General features: G+C 40.7%; 1 protein-coding gene across 1 annotated transcript; it reads left to right on the plus strand.

The window, feature by feature from the left end:
• Nucleotides 1-3,456: 3,456 nt before the first annotated feature.
• On the plus strand, nt 3,457-27,143 carry LOC121619456 (3'-5' RNA helicase YTHDC2-like). Its single transcript, XM_041955189.1, has 28 exons — nt 3,457-3,616; nt 3,803-3,893; nt 5,146-5,354; nt 7,188-7,372; nt 9,905-10,071; nt 11,546-11,648; nt 12,017-12,173; nt 13,814-13,921; nt 14,033-14,181; nt 14,995-15,130; nt 15,847-15,973; nt 16,305-16,370; nt 16,958-17,136; nt 17,594-17,690; nt 18,037-18,124; nt 18,381-18,461; nt 18,564-18,646; nt 18,837-18,942; nt 19,890-20,009; nt 20,179-20,451; nt 20,687-20,813; nt 21,080-21,285; nt 21,855-22,029; nt 22,973-23,061; nt 24,628-24,747; nt 24,993-25,135; nt 25,624-25,797; nt 26,894-27,143. The coding sequence occupies exons 1-28, from the start codon at nt 3,457-3,459 to the stop codon at nt 26,919-26,921; spliced, it is 3,747 nt and encodes a 1,248-aa protein (XP_041811123.1). The 3' UTR covers nt 26,922-27,143.
• Nucleotides 27,144-27,577: the final 434 nt, after the last annotated feature.

Consider the following 27,577-nt stretch of genomic DNA (forward strand, 5'->3'; position numbering starts at 1 on the left):
GGGATGAATAAAATCTAATCTTATCTTATCTTGTTATTTCTCATCATGATAGATGATATATTTTTTAAATGTTCCAGTGGACATAGAGAGGTCGCTGTTTGCACACGATGGAGTTCTGTGGGAAAAAAGGGATAAATATATGTATGTTCAGTTGGCAATGACAGAAGCAGAGAAAAGATCTTCATATTTGAGAATTAATTGATTGGCTGTTTACTATTTCTGTCATTAATCACTGAAGCATTTCACTCTGACTCCTGAGGACGAGAAGCAACAGTCTCTGCTCGACGCCCCATCTGCACAAGCCAAATGTAACGTATAAAAGAGAAGGTGGAGTTGGCCAGTGGTTTAAGGAAGTTGCTGTAAAGCTGCACACACATAATAATATTCTAATGAACAAGTCAAGAGAATGCAATATGGGATCAATCAAGTAGAAGAGTGGGAAACAAAATGGGCATTAAAATTTGGCAAAAACAAAACTAGTGTTCTGGGAGTGTATTTTGATCAGAGAACATTACATGCATCATTAATAAATGTAAAAAAGTGATATTGGGGGCAGCCGTGGCCTAGAGGTTGGAGAAGCGGCTTGTGACCAGAGGGTCGCCGATTCGATTCCCCCCACCGGACTGGCAGAGAAACTGCCAGTCCCCCCCCCCCCATTAGCCGGCTGATGTGCCCTTGAGCAAGGCACTTAACCACCCCATATGCTCCCCGGGCGCCTGATGCGGCAGCCCACTGCTCCTGTGTGTTCACTGCATGTTGCATGTGTGTGTTTGCAGTGATGGGTGAAATGCAGAGAATAATTTCCCAGTTTGGGATTAATAAAGTGAATAAAAAATTAAAAAATAAAATAAAAAAATAAATGTCATGAGATTTCTGTCAGGATTGGAATGGGGAGCTGACTTTGCATCGCTGAAACATATTTATGTAGCCTTAGTACGAATTAGATTGTGGAAGTACCATGCCTGCTCGGGCTCTAAGATAATGTTTAGGAGCAGTTAGGAATGTAGGAAGGAACTGATGGCCAACTACTGGATCAATATAAGGGGGCAAGTAGCAAAAGATATGGAAGTATATGATAAGGAGTTTGGTGCTACTGTAGTGTGGCCAGTTAGACCTGTTTGGATATTAGAAAATCCCTGTGTTGATCTAGAATTACTCAGAGTTAAGTGCAGTAGTAACAATGCTGATTTAACCAGTGAATACTGTAGTTACAGGGACCATAAAAATAAAGACAGTATTCAGATTTTAACTTTGACTGATCAAAGGATCCTCAAAAAACACACCAGGGTCTGCAGCCGCTGTGCCCAGTTACCAAGTGGGCTTTAACAAGAGAACAACAGGTTAACTGCAGTAATATATTAACATGTAGTGAGTCAGGTCAGGCACAGCCGGGAGTCATCAGGATCCGCCTTATGAAATCTTGTGTGCCCACTCAAGAATAGTTAGACAGGGGAAAAATGAGACATTCAAGTTTGTCCCGGCACATTCAGGTGTCCTGGGAAATGCAAGAGCAGATAAATTACCGAAAGAAGCAGTCAAAAACGGAATGGTTGAAGTCAATATTAAATGATCAATTAGAACGGAGAGGCATACAGTAGTGTGGAGGAAAACGACTCAACAGAGGCAACAGCATTGGGGTAACGCAGCAAAAGGAAGACATTTACATTCGGGGAGTGGGTATATTAAGAAGTAGAAGAAATAAGAGGAAAGTCATATTAAGAGCTGAGAGTTGGGCACAGTCACCTTTACAGAACGCTATTCATCATAGGAAAACACCCAACAGGCCTTTACAATCAGTGTCATGAGGCTGAGACTGTTAAGTGTATTCTTATATAATGCAGGAAATGTATGCATGACAAATGAGAAATGATGACACAGTTATGGGAAATAGGGCAGGTGGAGGACAACGTATATGTATATTAGACTATGGGGACAATGTGCAAGGGAGACAATGGATATTTTGTTTTCTAAAGACGACTGGAATGGACAGATAATGTTCTCTATGCGATGCTATAGCATCCCCTTAAAATGTATAAAGATGGAGGGTAAAACCTGAGGGTGGCAGTAATGCAACATCAAGGAAGCCAGGTGCCATTAAACATCGAAGAAGAAAAAGAAAAAGAAGAAGAAAAAGTCGGGCGGATATTTATTTACTTATTTATTTTATTTTTATTATTGTTCGGTGTTTGCTTTTTGTAATGTGATATACATCAGAATTTTAAGCTGTTAGCTTGCAGTTTGTAGTCTCTAAGGAGGTGTGAATTTACTTTTAAATGTAAGATAAGTACGGTTTGATACGAGTTTGTCATTGTTCGTGTATTGTTGTTTGTTTAAATAAAGTTGTTGTTTTGTTAAGTCGGGCCGGATGTACGTTCGTGTTGGCGGTAACACCACTCCCGGCGGAAGACAGACAGAACAGGTATTCGACGAAGTACGTATTCATTTTTTGACCGGGTGCTGTTTCGTTTGAGAGCTCTGCTGAAACTCTACACTAATGAAGGCGCAGTAGCAGTTATATGCTTCAGTTAGTTTCATGACAAGGTTGTACTGAAATTATAGCTAGCTACAGTTTCCTGATCATGATGCGTCTCTCACCCGTTCAGCTAGCTGAGCTAAGAGAGTGTTTTTCGATACGGTGAAACGAAACACATCACTTATTAGCGGAGAGGCTTCTTGAAAGCAAACTTTGCTCTGTTCCACCACAACAACGCAAAGTGGCACAGAATTATCAGTCCCAATATAACATGTAACAGACAAAGTAATAAGTCAAGTCCTACCTTCGTGTTTCCAAGTCCAAGTCTGCAGCTCTTCTAGCAACTAGAAAAACACAAACTAGCCAAAGTCATCCGCGGAAAAGGCGTAAGAGCGTTAAGCCTGTAACGTTATTGTAAATCCAGAACGTTCTCTGCTCTTCCTTTCCCACAGCTGCTGTTAGCTGTTCTCTGACCTCTCCAGTTCAAGTCGAGCCATAACATCCCATACAGTGTGGTAAGAACTACACAAGACACATATACTTCATTGTATTTTTAAGCAGAACTGTAATAGTATCAGCAGATGTTGCAAATTATTGTGGTATAACACGTGACACATTGTTAGAGTTAAAAATGCCCTATATTCATTATTATTTCCAATTTGTATTTGTGAATACAAATTCCTGTCCGTTACAGATACATGCAAACTATTACTGTAAAGGTTTGATGCCCAGTTTTATCATTTTATTGTTAAGTGTTATTGTTATTTTGTCTTCAAAAATCATTAAACAAATCAGAACATCTTGCATTTTATTCTAAGCTGTCCCCCATGGTCTGTGTAGTTAACATCTGTACAGATGCATACAGTTGTTGAAGTTGTACCAATCTGCTTTAACTAAATAAGCAGTGAGCCAGCCAGATCTCCTTGTTTCATGTCATTTCGCATCTCTCTCCCCTCATTTCCATTGTTTTGTGGCAGTGCATCATGTTAAAAGCTGGTGCAGCTTATCAAAAACCTGCCAAGAGCCAGAACACGCGGCATCGTGGCTCCATCTCTAACCGCCTCAATGAAATTCACATTGATGAAGAGGTCAAGATAGCAGTGAACCTCTCTGTGGAGAGGTTCCACTACAGTGATGAGAAAGGTATCAACTGTTTTCACTGTTTTATTTCAGGAAATAACGCAGAACATTTCTGTTTGGTCAGCCTTTGGAAAGTATTAGTTACTGTTGTATCACATGATAGAGGTATGACATGCTTACTATGTGCTAGTGTGAGCAGGAAGGTATGATGGTCCTAATATTTAGCCTCTCCTTTCCCTGACTGAACAGAGATGGAATTCCCCTCCTCCTTGACCAGTACTGAGAGGGCTTTCATTCATCGAATGGCCCAATCCCTGGGTTACATTTCTAAGAGCAAAGGGTGAGTTCCTCTACCAGGACCTGTGTTCATGAAGTATCTGACTATCACTCTGACGCATTTTGTTGAGGTAATTTAGACAGTTACATACACTCTCTTACAAAGTGGTAGAAGTTGTTCTACAATAAAGCTGGATGTTGTTATGGTGTAGCTTTGCAGCCTATGGATACATGTAGCTGCAGTGGGCTACAGAGATACCACATGGTGACTTCCAAGAACTGTGACTGGTCAGCTCTGGCTGCTTGTGTTTTCTCCTAAAAGTTTCTTCTGCTGGTGGACCATGACAGTAAAGGCGACATTAAGGAAGTTGAAGAAAATTCTTTCTTTCTGTCTTTCTTTTCAGAACAGCAAATCTAACCAATTGCCACTTGGACAGTGAATAAAGGAATGAAAAAACAATGAGTGCACGACATTAGTCTTATATTCAGTAATGACACAAGGTGCAGTTGAAGTTACCTGATGTAACTCCTGTTCCGTAAATACTGTATGTGCTTAGCCCACTTTTCTCTGTATCATAAAGTGAGCGAAAGAACGGTATGATTAAAGTATGATGTGCGAACCATCCATGTAGTGTTGCACTGGTGGTGAAATCCAACACTGACTTAAAATCAAAACTTATGCTGAAAGTACTCTATCTAGATCAGGTCTATTGTTCACCCTTTACGTTATCCCATCAAGTATAATTCCAGCTTGATGACACACTGCGTGATGTAGTTCTTACTATTTAATGTGTAGTTTCATTGTGTGACAACTTGGGTGTTATTTCATAGCTTTGACCAACATTCCTATCAGTAATAACATAGTCCTTGGGCTCTTTGATGGCTGAGGGGCTGAGGGGTTTTAGTGTCCTGATCATGAACTGCAACATCCCCAATTTGAGGCTTGCCTTGGACATTTAATGTATTTCCATCCTCATGTGACTCTCTCCTCATTTACCCCTCTTGATTTTCTAATGACATAAAATGCCTCACAAGTTACTTTAGAAAGTAAGGACATTTTGCTCACAAACCCCCAGAGGGACTTTGATCCTGAATTTCAGTCATTTCTTTGTTGAGTACAATTACCAAAGCGGTTAAAAGCGATGAAATGAATTACACAAATAAGACCCAAGTTATAAGTTTTCAAGAGGACCAAAATTTATGTGAAAGTAAGACCACTCTGAGATCTTTGGACCAATTACAACAATGATAAACAAAAGCCAAAACCAGTTTTAACAAGTATGTTAATAGAAGAAATTTCTCTCCTTCTCTTTCAGGAAGAGACCAAATCGCATCCTTACTATCAGGAAGAAGGATGATTCCTACAAACCTCAGACTCCCATGTTCCTCAGTCCCTCCCACAATTCATTATATTTCATCCACAGCCTGCTTCAGAGATTTCCCATCAGCAATAAGGAACGCATGGATCTGCAGCCCAACAACAAAAGTGGGATGTGTATGGCTAGAGTGGCAGGTGAGCGTCAGTGTCTGTGTATAAATTATGAATGCAATGAGTTACACAATGTGAGTGTGATAATTAATACACAAAGTTAATTGACTTATAATTCTAGAATGTAGGGTTGTACATCGAAATGCAAGGTGTAGTGCCTCCATGCGGCTCATAAAACAAAAATGATTTAAAATTAATTAATTAATGAAATAAAGCATTTTTTATGGTGGAGCAGAGGATGAGTGGAGGAGTGTCACAGCCTGAGGAAAGAAGCTGCTCTGTAGTCTGGTGTTACAGCAGCAGATACTTCGTACTGTATCGCTTTTCAGACTGCAGCAGGGTGAACAGACTGTGGCTGGTTTTGTCTTTTAGTATCCTTTGGGGCTTTGAGCTGGCACCTCACAGATATCACTGATGCTCAATAGATTCCCAGAGGTGTTTAGCACTTGTTGGCCCCTTTGCCTTCACTCTGCGGTCCGACTCATTCCAAACCATCTCGATTGGGTTCAGGTGGACTGTGGAGGCCAGGTCATCTGCCTCTTAACAGTTGTTCTAGAGATGGGTCTGCTGCTAGAACTCTGTGTGGCATTCATCTGGTCTCTGATCTGAGCTGCTGTTAACTTGCGATTTCTGAGGCTGGTGACTCGGATGAACTTATCCTCAGAAGCAGAAGTGACTCTTGATCTTCCTTTCTTGGGTCGGTCCTCATGTGTGCCAGTTTCGTTGTAGCGCTTGATGGTTTTTGCGACTCCACTTGGGGACACATTTAAAGTTTTTGCAATTTTTTGGACTGACTGACCTTCATATCTTAAAGTAATGATGGCCACTTGTTTTTCTTTAGTTAGCTGATTGGTTCTTGCCATAATATGAATTTTAACAGTTGTTCAATAGGGCTGTCGGCTGTGTATTAACCTGACTTCTGCACAACACAACTGATGGTCCCAACCCCATTGATAAAGCAAGAAATTCCACGAATTAACCCTGAAAAGACACACCTGTGAAGTGAAAACCATTGCATATATATATATGCATATATGTATGCATCTGCATCACACACAGGGGTGTGTGTGTGTCTTTTCCTCTTTTTTCCTTCAATAAATTATTAGCTGCTTGGTTTTGTTAACTTTAACAAGTAGCTTGTTGTCTGTCCATCAACCTGCAAGATGATTGCTTTTCTCCCGATAAGAATTCTCATTGTTGTATAAAATCTGACTGATGATGATGGCTTCCTCAGAATGGGGGTGAGTGCCACAGGGCGGTAGTCCTTTAGAGCAGACTTTTTGTAGGTACAGGGACAATGGTAGCTGTTTTGAGGCAGGTGTGAACACTCCACTGTGACAGTGATATGTTAAAAATGCCTTTAATGGCATTTAGTTGCTGATACATGTTCTTATGTATGTTCTGATTGGTACATGTTCTAAGTACACGACAAGGATGTTATCAGGCCGAGCAGCTTTACTCACATTCACACAGCAGGGATCTTCACACATCTGCTGTGGATACTGACAGTAGCTGTTCCAGGGGCCAACCCCACCATTCGGTGTTACACACCTGCCAAGACGTAGACCTAATAAGACCTAGTTAAGCCAATTTAACTGTCATTATTTGGTTTGAACAGAAAAAAAGTTGCGTGGCATGATAGACGTCTTGTACACACACACACACACACACATATATACACACAATTGTGTGTTACATTGACTTACAATGATTTCCTGGAGACTTTTCTTAAGCATAGCCACTACTTGCCTAACCCTAACCATAATCCTTACCCTAACCATAACTTAACCTTCCATTACCCTAAACTTAACCCAGGTCCTAATCCTAAAATTTAATGATATATGTGCATTCAATAATAATATTCTTCAGCTTTTCCCTCAGACTACAGGTCAAGCGGCATACTAAAGGTGCCTCAGAGGAGGGGTCCATCAGAACTGGACAGCTTTCGACGCTCCCTGCCTGTGTATGAATGCCAAGGGGAGATCGTCCAGCTCATCAGAGAAAACAGGGTGGTGCTGGTGGTGGGAGAGACTGGCTCTGGAAAAACTACACAGGTGAGTCTGTCTGATGGACAGATGGTCCAGCACTTTGGTCCAAACTCAAATATCTCAAGAACTAATTGGCAGATTGACATGAAAATTTGTAAAGACATTTGTGGTCCTCAGAGGAGAAACTCTGCAGTGTTTCCCTTATAGGATGTTTTCCAACGGCAGTGCTGAAGTGTGAGAGTTTTATTTTACACCACCAGAAGATATTTAGCACATCCACTTACACAGGAAGAGCTTTTAATACACATATTTGTACACAGATGTAGGTGTCAATTTCAGTTTATTGAAACCCTTCAACACCCACCCAATCTTTGTCCTGTTGTTCTTGCCTCCTCTCCTCCTCACTCCTGTTTGTCTACTCTACCTTTTTCCTCTCTCCCCTGTCTGCCACTCATCTCTCTTTCCATACTTTCCTGGCTCACCTGTACTGCCTGTCTAATAATGAAATACATGAAATAAAGTACCCACTACAGCAGTGATTTCAGATAAGTCCTACAAGGCATTTTCACATACAGGAGACAAAATACCTGCCTCCCTTCCTCCTTAATTGTGTCTAACTAACCGCAGCTTCTTTTTTTTTTTTTACTTTATTTTATAGAATCAATTGTTTTACAGTATGTATAGAAAAAAAACATATAAAACAAAAAGGCACAGATGAGAAAAGAGGGGAGAGTCTAATCACGGTGACAACATGTATACATATTCGTAATAAGAGGTAGGGCCAAGGTCCAGGGCCAGATGGGGATAAATGAAAATGTTAATCAGTTCTTCCAGCTCCCTCATAGCACGGACTCTTCTCCCCCTCGAAGTGAAGTAAAAGTCTTCCTACTAAAGCGTTCAACCAGCGCCAGAAGAGTATATCAAGCAAAGCATGGGGTTAGTCCTACCCAGCAACTGTGAACCACTTCCTGTTGTGATGAGGGGGCAGTCACTTGAGATGAGCTGTCCATTTGCTCCAGTACGTGTTGAATTTGTCCATGCACAGGTTCAAGGAGAAAGTCAGTCTTTCCATATCGTATATTTCGTTGACAATTCCACTCCACTCCTCTCTTAACGGGGGTTCCTTTAATAACCATCTTCGCGTAATAGCCTTTTTACTGGCTGCTAACATTATTTTAATCAGTAACACTTATTTTTGTCAGTAACACTGAGTGTAGGGGAAATATTACAGACATAAACTGTGCAGAAATCATGTTTTATCTCAAAGCCAATATTCGATTTAATTTCCTCTACTACATCCCTCCAATAAGATCGTATAATCGGACAATCCCAAAGAACGTGGAAGTGATCTGCTCACACTCTCTCCAGCATCTTCCATAACTTGGCTGACCTTTCTGAAGCTGTTTAATTTTTGGAGTAATAAAAAAGCGAATGATATTCTTCCACAAGAATTCCCTCCAGTAACCTGAGCTGGAAGTGCTCATTTGAACTTTACAAATGTTTAGCCATTCATCTTCTGAAATTGTTATTTGTGCTTCTCTTTCCCATTTGGATTTGATGTAGAGAGTGGAGGAGTCATTCAATGATTGTAAACAGGAGTAGATTCGAGTAATCAGTTTCCGGTTTAATTTAGATTTGTATGCGTCAATCAAGATGTTCGTTAAATCAAAGTTTCCTTCCTCTGTTGTTCCTCTTACTAACCGCAGCTTCATCATGACCATCATCAGCCTTTGTTTTGGAGAGGGTTCCAGTTAACCCTCTCTCTCTCAGTTGTGGTGGTTATACCTAACAAGGCATCAGCTAATTTGAGTTTTAATGTTGATAAACCTTTTGATAACCCAGTCAGCGTGAGTATTAAGTAGTTTGAATAAGCAGATCTTGCGAAGTCTGCCAGCAGCAATCAGCCTGCTTTGATCAGGCGCGTTTTGAATGGGACTGCTATAGTTCTAGAATAAATGCTCAAGTTGAAATATGTTTGAATTTCTGTTAGATGTTTCATGAACACGTGTTGAAACTTTCGACATCATTGAGAATTATGTCCGTGTCACAGCAAACACACAAGCATACAATTGCTTGAAAAGTTTGTGAGAGTTTAATATTCTGTGAATGAGCCCGATCAGATTAAGGCAAATAAAAGCCTGCTCTGTATGTAAATCTCCTGGTCAGGTCTGCTGCTAAACGCTGAAATTTTCAGAATTACTGAGACATTTGATCTGTCTCCTCATGTAAAACAATATAGCTAAGGCTGATACTGATACTGATGAATGTGTGTTTAGTGCTAATTAGCAAGTGTTAATATGCAAGACACTGTTACTGTTGTCTCTCTTTGTCTTGCGTGTTTTTTAACCCATTATGCTATTTGTGACAAATATCGTTTCACTGATTCAACCATTTTCTGTTGGGAAATTGTGAAGCTGAAGCAAAATCACAAGATCTTAGAAATATGCAGAGCTCAGTTGAATCTGCTTTCATTTATCACATTTTTGGAGGGACATAATCTTCTGTTATTGGATAAGTATTCTTTAGTATGTGTGGTAAAAATAGAGCAATAAGATTAACTCTGTGGCGGTTAATCCAGTGTCACTGTGTATTATCCAGATCCCACAGTTCCTGCTGGATGATTGCTGCAGGAACAATGAGCCCTGCAGGATCCTCTGCACTCAGCCCAGACGTCTGGCTGTATTTGCCGTGGCTGAGAGAGTGGCAGCTGAGAGAGGCGAGAGTGTGGGCCAGACTGTCGGCTATGACATCAGACTGGAGAGCAGGTAGATTAGAGCCTTTTATCTTTGATAGAAAGACACTAACACTTGTTATGTTAATAATTTACGATTGGGGTGGTCCCAGGTGGCTCACCCAGTAGAGCGTACACCCCATGTTATAAGGCTGTGCCCTGACTTCCAACCAGTGGCTTTCCAATGTCTTGTCCTTTCTCACTCCCTCTTCCTACTTTGTACTGAGCTGTCTAATGAAGGCTAACCCCCCCCCCCTCAAAAAAAACTTAATTTAATTCATGGATGAACTACAGTAGCTGCCATTTGATGTCAACTCCAGTTAGATTAAAAAAAAAAGTTCCAGTATACTACAAACACACTTAGGGGAATGGTCACTACCGGTACATGACTAGACGTCAAAGGCACCGCCGGTGGGGGCAGGAGAGGCATGAATCAGGAGAAGAGTGAGAGGAAGGTTGGGTATTAGCAGCATGGAAAAGCAGTGTCTACAGCCACAATAGTTTCAAATATAACTCAGAGAATTAAGGGTGTAATTCAACCAACCAAGAGTTGATGATTGTTAATTATAAATATAATAAACAAAAGGATTAATGGAAAGACAAATCAAGATCGCTTTGGTGAGTTTTAGTTTGTTTCTGTCCAGTTTGAAGTAAATGTGTGTTGCTGTGACGCATCTTGGTTTGGTTAAAAGAGAGAAACTCGAATTTAAAAGGTATATGGTTGTGTTTTTCTGTTCAATAAGGAAAAGAGGTGTAAGACTAGAGTTTATTTTGTTTATTTATTAGACTAAAACAATGAAGAGAGCTTGTGAATAATGAACTATTAAATACATGGAAGGAGCAAATTTTAAGTTGTTGAGGATATTCTTCTCAGATCAGATCAGTCTATAAAAACTATTTTCAAAACTATTATGTCTGACCAACAGTCTCTCTTTATAGTTTCACTTTCCAACTGCATGGAGGAATAAATGAATATCCCAAAAAATGCTGTACATGCAGCATGTGAGCTAGGAGGAATTAGATATCCCAACTTCATGTCTTGTCATTCAGTGCTTGTTCACTGTTAGATATTATAAAACATACAGCAGAATTCATTCTCCACATCAAATGATGAAACTGAGGCAGCAAGAGTGGATTCACCGTGAGACATTTGAGCTCACAATGACGGTCATTAATTAAAGGTCTTTGCTGTCATAACTTTCTCTCTCTCTCTCCCTCTCTCTCTCTCTCTCTCTCTCTCTGCTCTTGTACACCTGAAGGAAAGACAAAAAGGCATTTTTAACAGAGAAGTGAAGCCAGCAATATTTTGTATTTCAGGTGTGAAAAGAGCTCTTGACAGGTTAGATTAGGTTGAGGCATGGCCCTGCTCCCAAACCTAATTTAACTATTTAAAATCAAAATTAGCATTGACAGCAGACTTTCCTATCTAACATTTGTGAGCTTCTAGGAAACACGTATGGTACTTCATATGGAAATGACTCTTGTAACTGTTGACTTTGAAATCTCAGGGTCTCCCCCACTACGCAGCTGACCTTTTGCACCAGTGGAGTGTTCCTCAGGGCATTGATAGCTGGGGAGTCCAGCCTGACATCTGTCACACATGTCATCGTGGTGAGCATCAAGTCTACAAATATGAAGAACATATAGTCTCAGAAACTGGCCAACTCTGTAATCCTGCTTTCTAAAATACACATAATTGGAGCGGGGGTTATTCTTTAAAGAGTGCAGAACAGCAGGATAAAAAGTTGTTTTGTTGCTCTCTCTGGTTGAAATGTGTGTAACCACAGCCAGCAGTGATGTCACCAGGTCCTAGTGTACATCACTACAGTAATGTGAAAAACCGCTAAACCACTGGAGGTCAGCGAGGACGAGATTTCCAGGGGGTGTTCAGCTCCAACCTTTATCAGTTCTAAGACCGACTTGTTTTGAACTCACTGAGAAAATACATCACATTTAGGTGACGTGTTTTATGTTAACAGGACGATGTGCATGAGCGTGATGGTCTGACTGACTTCCTGCTCACTAAAATGCGGGATGTGCTTCAGAAGATCCCCGCACTGAAGCTGATCCTCTCCAGTGCAGCTCTGGATATAGACGTGTTCCAGAAGTACTTTGGCTCCTGCCCCGTTATCAACCGTAAGTCCTACTGACTCTGTGCTCATTTAATGAACACTCAAACCAAATGTTACTGCTTTAGAAGTTTCCAACTACATTACACTGCACTAGTGCCGTTCACATATTTGTCAGCTTGTTGGCTTCTCTGTGATACATTGATAGAATGCATAAAACACCTCGAAACAAAGGGTTAGAAAAAATATTTTAATCTACGGATATGCCAGTGTTTTGAGAAAAACATAACAGAAAACACTGTGCGATTAACTGGTTTGATTTTAACTCTATTTTTGGCACCAGTATTGCACCCATAGACAATAGAGAGGTGACAGGAAACAAGGGGAAGGAGAAGGGGAATGACATGCAACAAAGTTCCATGGCCAGAATTGTACCAGGGACATTGTAATCACAGTCAATGGTATATATCTTCATCACAAATCACTACAGTGCCTCCATAACTCAGTAAAATGAACTCCTCCCCTCAGGAAAACAACACATTGTCACTTTATTCACCACCAGTTGTTAAGCTAATTCTTTTTGCACTACCGTTTACATTTGCACTATTACATTCTCAATGTTTCATTGTTTAGATTGCACAGTTTTTTACTTAGTTTGTACAGTTTTTATTTAGATTGTACAGTTTTTACTTACTTAGTTTGTACAGTTTTTATTTATCTCTTTTTTTAATATATGTCCTGTCACAAAAAGGTTGAAGAGTAACGCAATTTCGATTCTCTGTTTGTCCTGTACATACTGCAGAATTGACAATAAAGCAGACTTTGACTTTGACTAAAATCGGAACACACAAAGATCATAAACACAGTTGTGGAATTAGGGAGGCACTGCGGCTGTCAAAATTGGCCAATAATGGTGTTCAATTTTCCATCTAAAGGAAATACATAGATTCCAACCATTTATTTTTGCACATTACCTCCATCGGAGGGCAAACCAATACGAAGCATACTACTCATATATTATTTCAATGTAAATATTTTATATTTTGATAGCTACATGCATACACATTACAGATAAACCAAATAATGTTCTATACTGTTTTGTTGAATTATTCGCTCGTTTCAGGTTGACCTACATTTTGTTTTCAATCAATGAAAGTGACGGTGTGTGCAGTTGAGTGAGTTTCCAATTGGTACTGCTCCACCTGGCCTGGAACATTTCAATGTCTTGGACAAATTCCTGTCACATATTATCCCATTATGAATCCTTTTTTCCCCTCATGTTTTTGTGTCCAAGTGACTAATGGAGACACGAGTGAGAGTGTAAGTTGGCAGCCATGAAATGCACTGCAATTGTTATTTCTCTGGGTGTTTGCGCACTGTCAGTGCATGTCTGTGTTTGTTTTTGCCACTGACGGGCTCATATTGTTATTCTAAATATCTGAAAAGATCCCTGTTGAGATAGATCTTTTTGTTAACGAGTGAGATCCCTTTTGTTTAACAGACAACGATGATTTTATCATTGTTAACAACGATGATTTTATCATTGTTAAACACACTTCATTAATATTTAAGGGAAACAAAAATAAAACTCACCAAAACCTTCTTAGTTCACCTGTCACTGTTCCAACAATGTATTCCCTCAAACCTGGGGGGTCATCTTTGTATGTTTTTATTATTACTAAATTAAGATTTTTCTAATGTTTTTAGTCAAAGGAAGACAGTTTGAAGTGAAGGAACTCTTTCTGGAGGACATTCTGAGGCTGACAGGCTTTAACAGTCAGGATATGCTGAAATACAAAGAAGAGACACAGAAAGGTATGAACTTGCCCCACTGAATCAGACTGAATGAAGGAGAGACGCATCACATCCTTTTCCTCTGGCTTTGTCTGAATTTCCTCTGCATGTGTCACATAATCTGCTTCACAGAGGAGAGTAAGCAGAAACGGTTGACGGAGTGGTGTAAGGCGGTGGAGAACCGTTCTGTTGAGGAAGAACAGAGGAACCCTGTGTCTGCCTCAGGCTTCCTCCAGGACAGCAGCTCCCTGTACAGAGGGGACAGCGCCTGCAAACAGCCGGTAAACCAACACATGCACACATCACTCACCATCACTGTTCCAGTGGGTCTCATCAAGTCCAGCATTCAGCATGTCATCGTGTTGTCTTATAGCTACTGATGGTAGTTTTATTGCCTCGGTCATTAAAAATATGACCTTTGCTAGCTGTGCAGCTTAATAGGCACAGCATTTTATTTCATAAAATTTTGATAACATGTTGAATTTTAAAAAATGCATGAAACCCTGGCTGTGTTCAAAGTTCATATTAAGTATATTCAGCACATATGTAGGGCAGTGTATTTACTGTGCTTCTTTTAGTTCAAGAGTCTGACAGTGTGAAATGTATGCTCTAGTGTCCTCAAAGCTCTCCATAATCAAATGGAAAAAATGGTGTCCACAATGCAATGCTTACAAAAATGACAGTCGTGCAGCATTACACCCACTACACCTGTCAGTGATGACGTGAAATGTGTTGTTTCGTTCTTTCCACACTGAAACTGTCTATTCATGCCTGAAAAAAAAGTGTATAGTAGTGTTAATACGTTTATAACATGTATCAACTTTACATTTATATTTAGACATTCTGGTGTTGCACTGAGTTGTTCACATGAAGAGTGACATATATGGTTGTGTCAAGAATTGTGAAAAGAGGCTGAGAGAGACATTCAAACTCTGGGCAGTCACAGTGTAAGTGACCATCAGTGTCGATAGACACAGCCCCCCAACCCCCCAATCCAATGTCAGAGGGGTGTCGTGGAGGACGTTTCCGAAGCTTCATCCAGATGAGTTACAATGAGTGTACGTGTGAGACCTGACTGTTGATTTGTGCCACAGATTGAGAGTGGCACCGAACAGTTGAAGCCATGGCTGCTGAAAGCGATGGACTCCTGCATTTCCAACATTTTCCTCAACGAAGACCAGGATGCTTTCATTCAGCTCTTCAACCTCATCCACTATGAGAATGTTGACGGTATGGCTCTTGGGACTGATCTCTTATTAATTTTTTTTGCAATCATTTCCTGTTTTCTTTGGTGATTAAACTCAAATGTAAGGATTTTGCATTTAAACACTAATTTTGGTCATAGTGCTATGGTGCCAAGAAGTCCTACTATTTGTCAGGTACAACCTATAATTCACTTGATTTTTTTTTTTATCCAACAATTTTCAACTGAATTTTCAGAAACTTTACTCTATGATGACATAATTTACAGCAATATAAACTAGATAACTAGATAAACTACGATAGAGGATATCCATAGATACCCATATTGCCCACCTCTAACTGCTATTTGCTCTTCTACAGACTAAACAAACAAGATACAGTGTGTCAGTGAATGAGCTGTACAGGTGTTACTATCAGTACTTTTTGAATTTTGGACAGAGCCCGGCTAGCTGCTTCCGGTCTTTAAGCCAAGCTCATCTCCTGATTCTAGCGACATATTTACTGTATAGACATGAGAGAGGTATCAACATTCTCACCTGACTCTCAGCAAGGAACATCTGACACTCAAACACGCAAAGAAGTGTATTTACCAAAACCAAAACTATGGCAAACTGTTCCTTTAACAGTTAGCCATTTCGTTGATGTGGACCCTGTGCTACCCTGACCCTGAAAAGAGGATGAATGGATGTATTACCAATATGAAGGCTCTAGTTGTTTGCTCATACCTGTATTCTGTTATCTAGTTGACTACAGGCACAGCGAGACGGGGTCCACTCCTCTGATGGTGACAGCAGGTCGAGGGTTCCTCACAGAGATGGAGAAGCTGCTCAGCATGGGGGCCGACATCAACATGAAGGCATCCAATGGATGGTAGGACATCCTACATGTTAATCTGATGTTAGGCCATTATGTTAGATGAAGTTTTCAATGATTGAAAGCACTCACTGCCGTTTTTTGTTAGCTGTTCTGTCTTTGTCTATAGAAATGGAGGTGGCATGTATTTGTACAAACAGGTATCTTCTACCTCAAGCTGTCTTCACAGTATGACCAATGTTGTAGCTGTACAAACAGACTTTACTTTCAAGCCACTACATTTTTCACTTTGCCAGTTTGTTTTGATTTTAAATATTCTTTCAAGCTCCAGGGCACGTGTGAATGCTTTGCATATATATTAAGCAACAGTGTTTTTATCTAATTTCAGGACTGCCTTAGACTTTGCCAAACACTTCCAGCAGACTGATGCTATGGATCTACTCCAATCGTCCATGTGAGTGGAATGTTGACCTCAGTGCACATGACAGTGCCATGTGAATTGAAAGACATATCTCTAAAACCCATATTTTATCACTTATTCTGAGGAACTAAATGAAAATTATTGAGGCAGAGGGGGGTCTGAAAAGGAGTTGTTTTTGTTCTTTTTGCTTAAGATAAGCAGTTTTAATAACCATTTATTTAGTAGTCTTGCTTTGGAAAAGATGTGTGTCTGGAGTATTCAGTGAGAGATGCATCGTTCTCTTACGGTCACCGTTAATTTGGAAGCACTGATATTCCTCTTTCTGTCATGCCCATTGGTGGCTATATGGAAATAATTGTTCCATAAGGGGTTTAACTTGGGTATAGCATTTAACATTTTTTATGTTTGAACTTTTTTTAGTTATTAATGGTGTATGTGTGAACTTTTTGTGTGATGGTAATTGTCAATGAATAATGTTGCAATAAAGTTTGCTCAGTCTCCAAAGGAACTCCATAAAGTACAGACATGTCCAGGTTTAAATACTGTCATAGAAGGTTTATAAACTGATAAAAGTATTTGACTCTTGATCAGCGAATACCGTCATTCCTGTTATTGTGCAGTCCTTTGGCAGTGGTGAGCGGTCTGGATGAGTCTGCCCTGGTGCAGTGTGGCAGTGCAGAGCTGAGTGCTGAAGATCAGGAGCTGCTCAAACTATACCACCACAGCTTTGACGATGAGCGGGTGGACCTGGATCTCATCATGGATCTGCTGCACAACATCTGCACCGCCACCGATGATGGTGAGCCTCAGCACAGATTTTAACAATATGACTGCCAATTGAGCCGTGTACAACGCCAGTTACAGACATGCTAGAACACTGTGTAAAAAATAAATAGAAACAGAATACATCATTTTCATATGAACTTTGTTTACCATCAACAATTTATGAAATCTTCCTAAATAACAACAGAATACAATCAAACAAACTGTGCTTACAGACAGCAGGTTAACAAAGTGTTCCTGAGCCCATGTATTATTCTCCTTTCTACAATCATGTGTTCACAAAGTGGTGAACCTCGCTCCATCCTTGCTTGTGAATGGCTAAGCCTTTCGTGGATGCCCCTTTCATCACCTGAAACCAATGAACCTGTTTACCTGTAGCCCATTGCCAAGTGAACGTGACTATTAATCAGAGCCAGATTTCAAGGAAGGTGGATGATACTTGTGAATGTGAGCTTTTATCTGTTGGTCCTCAGGTGCTGTCCTGATTTTTCTTCCTGGATATGTTGAGATAGTGGCGCTCAGGGGCCGCATCCTGTATGATGATAAGAGATTTTCCACCCGTTCTGAGAGGTGAAATACATACTGTACATGAGAAGAATGGAAGACATCATGCAATATTTAGAATTCACAATGTTTTTAGTTTGATGAGCACTACTCAAGTGTAGCTTATGTTCATTTAAAGTCATGTTAAGTTAAATATGTTTCTTCATGATATTTTAATATACAGATACATAAAATAGATAGCATTCTTGAAAAATATCATTAAAAATAGTGCATCTATAGATGTAGCCCATGTTTTACCTTGGGCCTTGTTTTCGTTGTTTGTGACATCACTTGTCGTCATCTGATTGTGCTGAGCGTAGTATAACATAACAGCATATTCTGCAGTGTCTCTGACAGGTGTGTCATCTCTCAGGTACAAGGTGTTTACGCTACACTCAGACATGCAGACTCTAGATCAGAGGAAAGTGATGATGCCCACTCCATCTGGTGTCAGGAAGATAGTGAGTTTCTGTCACTGGTGTCAATGACTTTTTGTCACCATCATGTCAGCACTTTTTGTAACAATCAGCATTGTCAGTGCACAGGCCACATTCATACTGACCTTACTCTTAAGTCAGAATATGGGTGCAGAGAACTGTTGCTTCATACCAGCAGTCAACAGTATGGTTTTCTGTTTGGATGGGATTTTACAGGAAATTTGATGGAAATTGATTCCATCCATTCCAAAGATTAAACCTGGCCACTTTTTCCTTTCAGATTCTTTCTACAAACATTGCTGAGACGAGCATCACTATCAACGATGTGGTCTTTGTCATTGATTCGGGAAAAGTCAAAGAGGTACAGTCGCTAAAGAGGTGGATTTATAATACAAGAATAACATGAAGTCTACCAATATCAACATATATATCTACCAACATGTGATGTCTTTCCCTGTTATAGAAGTCCTTTGATACTCTGAGTCATGTGTCGATGTTAAAGACGGTTTGGATCTCGAAAGCCAGCGCTCTGCAAAGGAAGGGAAGGTATGAGCAATGTCCATATTCTGAATTTTCAATCTCCTCAACAAATGTTAAGCCTTATATCTTACTTGATATTCTTTGCTACAGAGTAATGGTGAAAGCATCTGTTGCTGTTTATATCAGTTTTTTACCCACTGATATAAATCGGTTCGAATCTTCTGAAGAACCTACGTAATATGTCGTGTGTCCACAGAGCTGGGCGCTGCAAACCAGGGATTTGCTTCCACCTCTTCAGTAGACTCAGGTTCAACAGCATGCTGGAGTTCCAGGTTCCACAGCTGCTGCAGATGCCACTACAGGTAGCGCCGCACATACACTGTGATTGCTTTTTATTATTTGTTTTTACTTTATGGGATGCCAGCTAGGACATATCCTGACACATGTCAAGTCACACACAGCTTTGAAATAGACATTTGTAAAATAGACATTTGTACCAAAAAAAACGACACCTTTGGTTTTCAAACTCAAGAGCAGATTGACTGCTTTTGTAGCAGACAGAATCATTTAAGAGTGTCTGTTAAAGCAACATTGTGCAACTACTTTACTTAACAATTAACAGCTTAATAACAACACACTCACACACACAATTTGTCTGGTGCTTGCAGCTCTGCAGCAGCAACAAGGCACTCCTTCACATATTCTCCTTCTGAATGAGGTTGTTTAGCTCGCTCACCACAACACTTGCTTGCATGACATTGTCACTCTGTCACAATGTGATGTTGTGAAAGCTGCTTGCTGGGAACCCAAACTCCATCAAAGAGCATAAACTTTATCCAAGCACATACTACGTCACAGTTCGCACACACGAACTGTGACGTAGTATGGGTCGGAGGTCAGTCTAGTGTGCATGACAAACCAGCTTTGCTGAGATGAGCTTGTGAGCGCTGCAAAGATGAGGAGACGAACGCGTTTTCTACCCACAAAAACAGCAGAAAAAAGGAAGAAAACTTCTCATTTTCACAGTGAATGGGAGGAAGAGTTCTTTTTTACTAACGTGAAAGAAAACTGTGTGTGTCTCATTTGCGGTGCGACTGTGACGACGGCTAAGCAGCACAACGTGGAGAGACACTTCAGTACATGTCACAAAAGCTACCATGCTAACTACCCAGTCGATTTTTGTTAAATCTTACATAATTGATAATTTGTACAAACATGGTTCAGAGTTTATGATTTGATAAAAACTGTTAGTGGCTAGTAAAAATTGAATGCATGTTCTGGTAATGATATATCATCTTGTGTGTCTAAGGAACTGTGTCTGCAGACCAAACTGCTGGCTCCCTCTTCCTGTCCAGTAGCTGAGTTCTTGTCCAAAGCTCCACAGCCTCCTCCTACACATGCCATCGAGAATGCTGTGCAGATGCTAAAGGTAACAAGTACCAAGAAATACTACTGTATACCTTACTTCTGATCTCTGACACAGCTATACACCACTATGCACACAGAGACAAGCATTCACATGCCAGTCTACATCCACACACAGTATTCCAGCAGTAGATCACTGAGTTTGTATTGACTGCCTCCACCGTTCTTTTCAGACAATAGATGCTATGGACCAGTATGAAGGCCTGACTGAGCTGGGCTGCCACCTGGCTGATCTGCCTGTGGAGCCCCACCTGGGCAAGATGGTGCTGTGCGCTGTGGTGCTGAAGTGTCTGGACCCCATTCTAACCATTGCCTGTTCCCTGGCCTATCGTGACCCCTTCATCCTTCCCGCCCAGGCCTCTCAAAAAAGAGCTGCTCTACACTGCCGCAAAGGTTTCGCTTCCAGCTCCTTCAGCGACCACATGGCCCTACTGAGAGCATTCCAGGTAGGCTTCATGAAAGATGAATGTGAATGTAGGAAATGCTTGATCTGGGACCTGGGACCCAGAAGTATTGACAGTATGGTAGTAGAGAGGTCTCAGAAAACACACACAGTTTTTATACTAACTAAAGTCATATGTATCTTTCTAACTAATTTGTGACTATTTATCATGATAGAGATATGAGGATACTTGAAAGCTGGGATAGGATGTTTTCCCTGATGTTTGTCCTGTGTGTCAGGCATGGCAGAAGGCCCGCAGTGACAGATGGGAGAGATCCTTCTGTGAGAAGAACTTTCTGTCCCAGGCCACCATGGACATGATACTTGGCATGAGGACGCGGCTGTTGGGACACCTTCGCGCTATTGGTCAGTCCTACTTTCATGTATATTCCAATCTCACTCCACCAAGGCTGTGTGGTATGATCCAACACGCCAAACTGTTGTTATGTCTTCAACATTAAAGCTGCTACAAAGTCCAAGAATCCCTCACAATAACTATTAAAGTAAGTATTGAAGGACTTGGACCTGAGAGAACACAATTCATCGGGACATTTACAATTTAAACGTTTTTTGTTGAATGGATGAATAAATGTTTAAAATTTAAAATTTGAAACACCCTGTTTGTCCACCAGGTTTCGTTCGGGCCCACGGGGCCAGTGATATTCAGGATGTGAACCTGAACTCTGGGAACTGGGCCGTGGTGAAGGCAGCCCTGGTGGCTGGCATGTATCCAAACCTGCTCCATATCAACCAAGAGACCTCCCTGTTCTTCGGCCACAAGCAGAGGAAGATCCACTTCCATCCTACATCTGTCCTGAGCCAGTCCCAGGACAAGGAGGTAGGAAACCAAATAATTTCACTGATATGTTATTCTGTCTTTGCATTCTGGTGTCGTCCCTGGAGGTATCGTAACTCACCTGCTATTCACTGAGTAGTTCCATGAGGGGCCAGAATTTAACAGCAGTGCTTTTATTTAAGCAATCAGATCAGCAAGAAATATTTCAACCACACGTACACACAGATCCCCATGTAATTATTGTTTGGTGCATATTTTCTTGGAACTGTTTTTTTCTGCAGCGCCTATACAAGGCACTGACAGACTGCAACCATTTGTTAAACATTTCATAACTTCCCAAGCCAGAACTGCTACTGGAGTAATAGACAGTTGTCAGATAATAGCTGAATGCAGTCTGTTAAAACAAGTACAGGCAGGTAAAAAAGATTTTTATATAACTCAGCACTTGCTGCAGTTGCTTTAAAGTAAAAAACTTCCAGGAGGCAAAGGGAGTCTTCCTGTTAAACTGCTGGAAGGTTTTTAATATGAAACAGATGGAGGAAGTGTTTGGTTCTATGCAGCATTTTTTTATTTATACTTGTGTGTATGATGTGTGTATTTTTGCTGTTTAGTACAGCCCAGCCGATCCCACAGACTGGCTGATCTACGATGAGATAATCCGAGGCCACAGGATGGCCAGTGTCCGCTGTTGCTCCATGGTGACTGCCATCACTGTGGCCATATTTGGAGGTTGTGCTAAACTACCCAGGTCTGCCCTGCAGGAACCTGCTGTACAGAAAGGTACTCGTCAACTCGGCTAAATATGGCGATCTCTATCTGTAACCCAAAACCCAAAACTCTTGTCCACAGCAAGATATTATGACCATTGGCCAGATTGCCATGTTAATTGTTCTTAAATTACCAATTTATATGATTCCTTATGATACTGACCATGTGACTTTGACTCACTCATAGTCTAACACTGCTAGACAGTGCACACTGTATATAATCTCCAGACAGCTATCCATCTCCATTACTTTGTCCAAAAACTGATTGGTGACAGGTCACTGCTCTGGTCAATCCAACCATCCATAGAGGACTTAATTTTCCTACCAAGCATAAGGACTCATAGTATCAGGCCCTGCACCCCATGTTGCCACAACTATCAACAAAATACCCAGAGGAACGTGGTCACAAGCCTTCTATGATTCTGCAAATCACATGCAGACTGGATGAGAAAACTCCCACAACCTTTCCAGAGAGTAAAGCTGGTCCGCTCTTCCATGACCAGGACAGATGCTTCATTGCTCCTCCTGAATCTGCGTCTTCTTGTCCAGCACCCTGGAATAAGCTTTACTGTGGAGGTTGAAGATACTGTGATAACTGAATTGCGAAAGCAGTGTGTAAACCAAGTCATCCCAACACTATCCAGACACTTGAGCATTCTCTCCCAAAGAGATGGGTCTTGATTCACTTGAGTCTTACGTCATAGCCTTCTCCCCTAACCATGTGATTCTTTCACTATCTGACAGGCTTGATTTGCTTAAACCTCTGAGTTCAATTTAATTTTTTTTGTCACAACTTCTAAATTCTCTAAATTAAATTCTCATTTAATGTTTTGAATTTTTATGGAGTTATGAAACACTCCTGGTACAAAACACTCTTCTCTGATGAGTGTTTTATGAGAGAAGTCAATTTAGAAGCCTGCCTATGCAGATTCAGTCTTTGTCTTTGTCTCCATGTTCTTCAGACAGTGCACTGGATGGCAGTGACAGCGAGTCAGAGGACCTGGCTGGGTTGAGGATTGATGACTGGATCGTTTTACAGATGGACAGAGAGGTGAGGGAACGTTGCTGACCTTTCAGCCTTTTAAATCTTTGTTTACGAATCTTTTATGAATTTACTCATATGAATAATTGGTTGAACAGGATTTAAAATCTGTTGGATTATGGATCCATGGCTTGGAGTTGCCATAGTCAATGTGGAAGTGCCACACGCCATGCACACTTGAAAAATATATTTCTTACATTTAGACAGATAAGGTACAAAAAGTACAGGGACGGCATCCAATCGATTGTAAGCCGTTAGAGGAAGCATTCACATATGATAATAAACCTGTACTGTAATCAGGCTTTTTCCAATGAAGAAATATATGTAAGATCACATATATTTTATCACTTGAAAGGCCTGAGAAATTAACCCATGCTCTTCTGCAGTTATGACTACGTTATTGTATGTCATTGTCCGCCTACTTCAGCCAAGGAGCTGTAGTTCATCTGCAGATGGTTCAAAAAACTGGAGTGTACGCAACTTCTCATTCAGTGTTTTTTCTTTGCTCTTATTATTTCCTACACTGTAGATTAATACTGAAGACACCAAAGCTCTTAAATAACACACATGGAATTATGTCGTAAACAGAAACGTGTCAAGTACAATCGGCTTTCTAGTTTACATTCTTCAAGCTTCAGCTTTTGCACACTGTTGGCCGTCTCTCAACCAGCTTCATGAGGTAGTTATCTGGAATACTTTTCCCACAGTCTTAAAGTAGTTCCCAAATATGCTGAGCAATTGTTGGCTGCTTTTTCTTCACTATGTAGACCAACTCAGACCAAACCAGTCTCAGCTGGGTTCAGGTCAGGTAATTGTGGAGTTGCATAGCCCCGCTGTGTGTTTTGGGTCATTGACCCTTTGAAAAACAGATGATGGTTCCATGAAGCAGATGGGATGGCATGTCACTGTAGAATGTTATCTATGCTGGTTAAGTGTGCCCTGAATTGTGAGTAAATAGTGGACAGTGTCACCTCTGCATTCCTGGTGACTCCCTCATGCAGCTGGCTGAGAGAATGCTAATATTGCTAATATGCTAATATTGTGCAAAGCTGTCATCAAGACAAACGGTAGCCAAGAGCTGAAAATATACGTACTTTGCTTTAACACTTTTTTGTTCACAACATAATTCCACATATGTTCTTTCATAGTTTTGATGTCTTCAGTATTCTTCTATGATGTCGAAGATAATAAGAATAAAGAAAACAAGAAAAGCTATCAACCAAAAACCAAGAATGAGAAAGTGTCAGAACTTGTGTCTCTCAGGTCGGCTAACAAGTGTCTACTGGGTTAGAGTGAAGGGAGGCTGTGTATTTACTTGTCCCTAGCATAGTTATAGCATAGAATAGTATAGTTTACCTCTCAACTTAATCTCATTCAAATCATTTGAAATTTTTAGTAAAGCTCTCAAGACTCACTTATATTGCCCTCACTTTTCTTCTGCTGCCTTTTGTTAAAAGAACAAACTTCTACTATACTGCTCTTATGTTTGTTTTCATCCTGCCTCCTTGATATTCTGTACTAAATCTTTTCTTATTTACATGCAGTTTGGTCTCATGTTGTTAATTTTGTTGTCAGGCTGCAGGACTGGTGTTTGAACTGAGGCAGAAGTGGCAACATTTGTTCATCAAGAGGAGCCGTTCTCCTTCGAAGCCCTGGTCTGAACAAGACAAGGCCATCATCAGCACCCTGGTTTCTGTATGTCATAGTCATATAGTCATTCACATTTTCATTTGGTTATGCAGAAAGGAGTAGGAGGGTGTGCAGCTTCAGACAAATTGTTCACTTCTTCTTCCTCACTCCCACCTCCACCATATTCAGCACTGTATATTATCTAAACTGTAATATTTATCTAAATGGTGCAGTTAAAGTTTATTTCTGGCTCTTCCTCTTTATTTCTGACTGAGAATACATTTGAATCATGACCCAAAGCTGTCTCTCAGGTGCTTTCAGCAGAGGAGCAGCAAGCAGGCCTGCAGCAACCCGCAGGGATTGGCCAGCGGCCCCGATCCCTCCTCTCGTCAGAAGATAGTCCCTGTGCTTCTGTGAAGAACTCCAAGGACAGCACCAACACCTCCAACAACAAGTAGTCTCACGACAAGTAGTCTCAAAAATATTTACATTGCAGTGTAATGTCTTGTGGTGTTAGAAGATATTCAAATTTTCTGATCACTGAACAAAAAATAGCAAATATCCCCACTTTCCTCCTTTAGCTTCTAGTTTTACTGGTATTACTGTATTTCCCTTTAAATAACACCACCTTAAAATCCCTATAGTGTAAAGTCTGTAGAATAATAGATAGACAAAGAACTTTAAATCCAAAGGGAAAATGCAGTGTCATTGCAGCGACTTTGAGTAAGTCAAAAAACAGGAACACATAACACAAATATACTTAAAATATGAAACCGGTGGAAGCAGAATTATAGGCATGTCTCTAATATAAGCCTGTTTCATATGAAGGCCTTTGAAGTCTTTCCGCAGTTGAATTAGATAAAGACCCAGACTTGTGTTTAAGAATTTAGGATAATCATCATCATGTTCAAACTAATGCACAATTTCACCACTTGTCCTCAGGTCTTGTAGGAGTCCAGCAGCCTCAGGTCAGCTTGAGATGAAAGCCAATAGCAGAGATGAGGCCTCACTGCCCATAAGTCAGCTCTTTGATGACCTTCACTTCTCCAGTAATTCCTCCTTCTCTGTGACCTCAGACATTCCCCCTGAAGCCCCTGTCCCTCCTCCTCCGGAAAGGTATTCACTGTCTGCCAATCATTGTTGATCCTCCCTATTACATTTATATATTTGCTCCTCTGTGACCTTTTAAAGGATAACTTTCGTTTTTTACAACCTGGACCTTATTTGTAGCATTAAATACGACCATTTACTCACCCAGACAACTTTGGTGGCATTTGGAGTCGTTTTGAAGAAGTTAGCCCCAGAGGAGCGGCGCGTATATCCGTATAATGCGAGTACTCGGGGCACCCATGCGCAGCCTCTATATAACGCATAATCTGCGGCGAAACTTGTTCATATTCCAATATTTTGTTATGATATGCTGGTGCTATTCCCCTCTGAGCCCGTGGTGGCATGTTATCAACATCCAGCGTCTCTAGACAACTACCTCTGACGTGGATGATGTCATTTCCGAACGCCGTGCACTGCGAGCAGCCAGCCACAACACGGCTGACTCTGCGGCATTCGGCTACGAATACGCAATAACGAACCATAGCTGTGCCAAACTACAGCTAAACTAGCCGACCGCCGCAGAGTTAGCCTCTGTTTCTGATCAAATTTATTTGTAGGAATGTGTTACGGCAAAGTCTGTTAAGGCGTCCAGGTCACGGTCGTCCGAGCAGTGTTGAATCTAGGGCAACTGGACTTTGTTGGAGATTGGTTGGAGATACTTGAAATCGTTTTGCTTCTCATCCAAGGGGCTTCTTCAGTCCATCTTTTTTTATTCTACAAATTCTTTTTCCGTGACAAAACCTGGTTCTTACATCACCCGCAGCGCAACGCGACTGCTGACAGTTCAGTGAGAGTTTGTGTTGTGCTAGTAGCAGCAATGCAGCCCGGAGCCTCCAGCCTCAAGCAGAGATTTCCATTTTCCGATTTGTAGTCTTCAGCCCCAACTGACACTAACTCAGGCGACATCACTTGAGGACATTTATCTGATTTCACACAGCTCTACCCGGAGACCCTGAAGGCTTTAAACAGCCTTTTTTCCATACATGCACAAGCACTCCACGGTGCTCATTTAACATTTCAGTATCTTCCTAAACTTTTATTATCAGTTAGAGGATTGATCTTTTGAATATTGCATGTTTTATGTCTATTTTACCTTCAACAGCACTACCAGACAGCACACACCAGTCTAAGGCAAGGTGGCAGGACAATGGAAGAGGGATGATTAATTCCAAAGCAAAAGTTCAACTTCTTCATCCTTCTTGTTTCTTAACGTTCTCTAGTTCTAGTTCAACCTTTGACTTTTGAGTTAAGTTGTCTGCATTAGCAACCCTTTATTTCGTATTTCACAAATTTAGAGGTACTGTCCGATTGAATGTGTGCCTGTTGTTTTTGCATTTAATTATATTCAAGTAACCGTTAGCAGGTACTGGTCGTGGTGAGCTGAGGTGGGGTGGGGTGGGTGGATGTAGTTTGTTCATTTTCTTCTACACTCTGTTTAGAGAGTGCTTTTTCATTTAATGTTTTTTTGTTTGTATATGTATGTGTGTGCACATGTGTGCATATATGTATATATTTAGTTACAAAACAAAACAAAAGAAGGTAAAATGTAATTTTGTGGTTGAAAGTATTTTACTTGTTTTCAATGAAAATATTTGGAAAAAAGTTGTCTGCATTATTGTGTTTTTTTGTGTGTTGTGTGTGATTACAAAAATAAATAGTGATTTCATTTTAAAACCCTGCTGTCAGTGTAATATCCTCACTCCTTGTAACCTGTCCTCTGACTGTCCAGCTGCCAGAATCAGTGTTGATGCACACTTACTCAATCTGTGTTTTGATTGACAGGTAA

This window comes from Chelmon rostratus, chromosome 16 (assembly GCF_017976325.1).
Source record: "Chelmon rostratus isolate fCheRos1 chromosome 16, fCheRos1.pri, whole genome shotgun sequence".
Taxonomy (NCBI): domain Eukaryota; kingdom Metazoa; phylum Chordata; class Actinopteri; order Chaetodontiformes; family Chaetodontidae; genus Chelmon; species Chelmon rostratus.

Coding starts and splice junctions, on each gene's coding strand:
- LOC121619456 (XM_041955189.1), top strand. CDS start 3,457: ATGTTAAAAGCTGGTGCAGCTTATCAAAAACCTGCCAAGAGCCAGAAC. Junction 16,371..16,957: donor GATCTACTCCAATCGTCCAT/GTGAGTGGAATG, acceptor GTTATTGTGCAG/TCCTTTGGCAGTGGTGAGCG. Junction 18,462..18,563: donor ATTCGGGAAAAGTCAAAGAG/GTACAGTCGCTA, acceptor TCCCTGTTATAG/AAGTCCTTTGATACTCTGAG.